This window comes from Protobothrops mucrosquamatus, unplaced genomic scaffold (assembly GCF_001527695.2).
Source record: "Protobothrops mucrosquamatus isolate PMUCROS unplaced genomic scaffold, P.Mucros_1.0 scaffold43, whole genome shotgun sequence".
Classification (NCBI taxonomy): domain Eukaryota; kingdom Metazoa; phylum Chordata; class Lepidosauria; order Squamata; family Viperidae; genus Protobothrops; species Protobothrops mucrosquamatus.
The window spans coordinates 2,487,112-2,491,938 of NW_015386425.1; the positions used below are offsets into that span (position 1 = coordinate 2,487,112).

Genomic DNA, 4,827 nt, shown 5'->3' on the forward strand with positions numbered 1-4,827 from the left:
ATTTTTAATTATTAAAGTGATGTCATTATTATTGTTTTTAATAACTGTATATTTGTTTAAAAGAGAGTTAAAGGAGGTTATAGATATGTTATTTTAATAGTTGATTAATGTTAGAGTATGATTATTTTATTGTTAACCCTGTGATTGGCACTGGGAAGTGGGGGGAGGGAGGGGGGAGTGGAAGGGTGGGTTGGGGAAGAGTGGGATTTATATTGTAAAATTTTATAAAATTTTCAATAAAAAAAAAAGAAAAGAAAGAAAAGGCTCTTCTCCTAGACTCTGCCAGCCAAAATTCCCTGACTGACAGTAAGCCCCGTCTGCTAGAGCGCGCAGGGTGGGCTGATCCCAATGGGGAGAGATGTTCCTCAAATACTCTGAGCCCATGTCATGAGGGGCTTTAATAACTAACACCTTGAATTGGACCCGGAAGCAAACCGGCAGCCACTGCAGCTCATGCAAAGCGGTGTTACGTGTGACATCCTGGGGCCTCCAGAACTGTCTATGCCCACTGCATTCTACAGCAGTTGTAGCCTGCAAATACTCTTCAAAGGTAGCCCCATGTGTAGCGTGTTGCTATTACCCAACTGTTAACATAGAGATAACTGATAGTAAGATGATCTGCCACCCACATTACGTTGAACATAGCGGTTTATATCAGCACTACAGTAGCTTGGTTTGTTTTTAATAGGGATTAAATCATCCATGTAATTCGTAAGAATTTTGCTATGACAAGCTTTGTTTTAGCACTCATCTAGCTTCCTGGGAGACAGCTAGGGACAAGAACCAAGCGAACATTACAGAAAGCTCTCTAGAAGCCCCAGTAAAGCAGAAGATGAACCAAAGACTTAAAAGCTCCCACAAAATGAGGGCAAGGTTCTTTTTATAAATACGATTTTTCTGACTCTACCCTAGAGAACCGCTGATGGCACAGTCTAAACTCCGTTAACCTTGCTCAAGGCCCTGCAGCATTGTGAACCTGTAATCAAAGTGACGAAAGGTCCGCACCTGTAGAAATTCTTCTCTATTTGAGTTGGGATTCCACATCCGGACTCTTTTGTTCAATGAGCATTAATAATACGGGCGCTTCACCTCCTTATAGACTGAAACACAAAACTGAAATAGTTAAAGCATGCCCTTTACTGCTCTCTCGATCCTCCAGGGCTAGGTTTGCAAAGTACATAATCTTAGTTCTCCCACACGTGATGGGGCATGAGCCTTACGGATGCAAGCAACGCTTTCATTGTGCTCCTTAGACCTTACAGGAGTTTCTGATGTTTGGCAGTAAACTGTAATGTTGCAGTAGGTTTCTGAGATACTTGGGGACATAATGTTCTTTGGGTGAATACCCTCATCATAAAAAGTGAATAATGAGACCGGTGTTTGCTCATTTTCCTGCTTGGAACGGCTTCTAAAAGACGTCCTGCATTGTAGCTTAACCTCAGACAGGCATCCTATTTTAATGCACGCATGAGGAGTGGAGATGATGCAGCCCCAGGAGACTTATTTAATTTATATCTTTATTTTTATATATATAAACAGCTCAAGGTGGCGAACACATCTAAAATGCCTTCTTCCTCTTATTTTTCCCACAGCAACAACTCTGTGAGGTGAGGTGGGTTGAGAGAGAGAGAGAGAGACTGGCCCAAGGCCACTCAGCTGCCTTTCATGGCTAAGATGGGACTAGAACTCACAAACACCCAGTTCCTAGCCTGGAATATTAATATGAAAGCATTTCCTTAGGTACTGAATCAAAACCCTCTTTAAGCTCTATAGAGGCAGCATAAAAAGCTGCTTCAGGCATCAGGCAGGGCCCAGAATGTCTCATCTTTCCTGACTTTCTTGGAAATTGGGAAATTATGGCTATACCCGTTTATACAAGCTGATCTATCAATTTAAAAAGCAATAAGGCCATGACCAGTGACCCCCCCCCCTACACACAGAATGGTTTTGAATTAATTTGGGATGAATTAATTTGGGGAAAAAACCTCATCCCCTTCCTGGGGGCTTTCTGACTTTCGGTCACCTGACACCGTTGAAGAGAAGAGTTTATACGCGACACTGAAGATATGGAGAGAATGTCTTTCCTATTTTAAATTGTCCAGACACTCAAATATTTCCCAGAATGGAAGTAAAAGAAAAGATCAAGCACTGTTTCAACTTGTTATTGGCTCTACTTTTGAAAATCCTCTTAAGAATAATACCCCCTGGTGGGGTGATTGTCTCAGGCACTTTAAGAGCACAAAGGCAGGCAAGGTGTCCTATATCAATGTACTTAAATGATAGTAAACTATTGCCCAGTTTTCCTATTCAGTCAGGCACTTACAAAGAAGAAATTTCTGAATGTAGTAAAGTTGATGGGTCAACACCATTAAGTCTCAATCTAAAGCTAATAACTGATTTCTGGGTCATTTACAAGGATAATCAATACTTAATTAAAATAACCGAACTTCCGCATATTCACTCTTTGCAATAACTATTTCACTATCGTTAACGGATAAATATCGTCAAGGTAAGCTACGTTCATTGGTGATTTCAGGGACACTTCCAGGTGGGATTTTACGACAGTGATACAGAAGAGATCTTAGTGGAAAAAACATATATCCGGGCAAAAAAAACCAAACCTGGAAATAATTTCTGCAATTTCTTCCCTTTTTCTGTAAAGATAGTTATGGAACTAACTACGGAACTTGGTTCCTAGCTAGGAAGAATAAAATTTAAAATAGATCTTTGATATTGTATTATATACAACTATCCTTTGGGGTAAAAAAAAATCCTTTTTTTTAAAAGTCTGGCTTCATTGAGATACCTGGTGTAGATTACACAAGTGTGCCAAAAGTCCTTTCGGCGTGTATGTTTTCTTTGCCCCTATAGGGCTTCGGATGGTCGTCCTCCCTGTAGGTTCTCTCGAGATGATAACGATTGTCCTGCTGCTTCTGAAATAGCCGTACCTCTCTAAGGGTGAGAATGCAGACCACAAAGCTCCCAAAATACAGGCAAGCAGCCACCAGGCCAAAAAGAGCCACAGCAGCATCCCCGCCTTGCACGCTGCAATTCACTGAAGTGTAACCTCGCCTTGCGTAGAGTCTTTCTCTCCTTAGGCACACATCCGTGGCATTGACTTGAATGACGAAGTGGAGATAGAGGCCAACTGCTGCTATATAAACAAGGCAGGCAAGGATGTCGAAGAGACACTCAGCAGCAAGCAGTCGAAGGGAAAGGCGATGAATAGGCTTTGCTCCACCGATGAGAAACAGAAGCGTTAGGCACATCATTGTCAGGCTGAAGGCTACCCCTCCGTACACACAAGGGGCTCTCAACTGGCTGTACTGCATGTCCACCTCGGTCACCTCTTGGAGTTCGGTCCCCTGAAATGGACTATACATTGAGTTGATGTTGAAAGAGCCTAGGCCTCCCAAGGAAGTGAAACCGGAGACCCCCGCCTGGGTTGCTCCTATGCAGATCAGCACCAAGATGTTGACAGTGACTTCGACAAACTGCAAGACACCTGCAGCAGGAAAAAAGAAGGAAGGATATGGGGAATTGAACGCCACCATAAATCCATTGGATGTGGTTATCTTTCATTCTGTAAAAATGCACCTAGAAAATAAGGCAATAATATCGTATAACTAGGCGGTTTATTATTGCTACAGTTCTCTCCTTCTGCAGAACCTCAAGGTGGGCGCTTGCACCCACATGGATCTCCTATAACAGGAAGGTAATGGATTGAATCACTGCTCTTGGCACCTACTACTAAAGATCAAAGATGGAAGGATTTTATATTTGGGGGCTGCCTCCTTATTTTCAATAAAACTGCTACATATACTGTAAAAGTTGAGACATCCACATGGTAGTCTTGTCCTGGATAGGCTCATCTAGACAGACTCATTTCCACGGCGTCCACTCGCAGATACAAACTGCGCTTTATTCTGTAAATAGCACAATAAAGAACTATATAATAGGATCTTTTGGGCTGAGCCCACTTTTTCAGATTAACTACAATGGAACATCTTCGTAACATGTTATAAATGTTGCTACAATTCAAAAGACAAATTGTTGTAATAATAATAATAATAATAATAATAATAATAATAATAATAATAATAATAATAATAATAATAATAATAATAAAGTTGGAAGGGACCTTGGAGGTCACCTAGTCCAACCCCCTGCTCAGGCAGGAAACCCTATAACATTTCAGACAAATGGCTGTCCAGTCTCTTCTTAAAAACTTCCAGTGTTGGAGCATTCACCACTTCTGGAGGCAGGTTGTTCCACTGGTTAATTGTTCTAACTATCAGGAAGTTTCTCCTTAATTCTAGGTTGCTTCTCTCCTTGATTAGTTTCCATCCGTTGCTTCTTGTCCTGCCCTCAGGTGCCTTGGAAAATAGCTTGACTCCCTCTTCTTTGTGGCAGCCCCTGAGATATTGGAACACTGCTACCATGTCCCCCCTCATCCTTCTCTTCATTAAACTAGACATACCCAATTCCAGCAGCCTTTCCTTATATGCTTTGGCCTCCAGTCTCCTGATCATCTTTGTTGCTCTTCTCTGTACTCTTTCTAGAGTCTCAACATCTTTTTTACATCATGGTGACCAAAACTGGATGCAGTATTCCAAGTGTGGCCTTATTAAGGCATTGTAAAGTGGTATTAATACTTCATGTGATCTTGATTCTATCCCTCTGTTAATGCAGCCCAGCACTGTGTTGGCCTTTTTGGCAGCTGCAGCACACTGCTGGCTCATATTTAAGTGATTGTCCACTAGGACTCCGAGGTCCCTCTCACAGTTACTACTATTGAGCAAGGTACCCCCTATACTATACCTGTAC

General features: G+C 41.8%; 1 protein-coding gene across 1 annotated transcript in view; it reads right to left on the reverse strand.

Annotated features, from left to right (window-relative positions):
- Positions 1 to 2,793: 2,793 nt before the first annotated feature.
- LOC107283588 (MARVEL domain-containing protein 3-like) overlaps positions 2,794 to 4,827 on the reverse strand; it is a 22,090-nt gene continuing 20,056 nt past the window's right edge. The window contains exon 4 of the mRNA XM_015811521.1: positions 2,794 to 3,505. Within this exon, the coding sequence (XP_015667007.1) occupies positions 2,817 to 3,505 (689 nt within the window). The 3' untranslated portion in view covers positions 2,794 to 2,816. The remainder of the gene's footprint in view (positions 3,506 to 4,827) is intronic.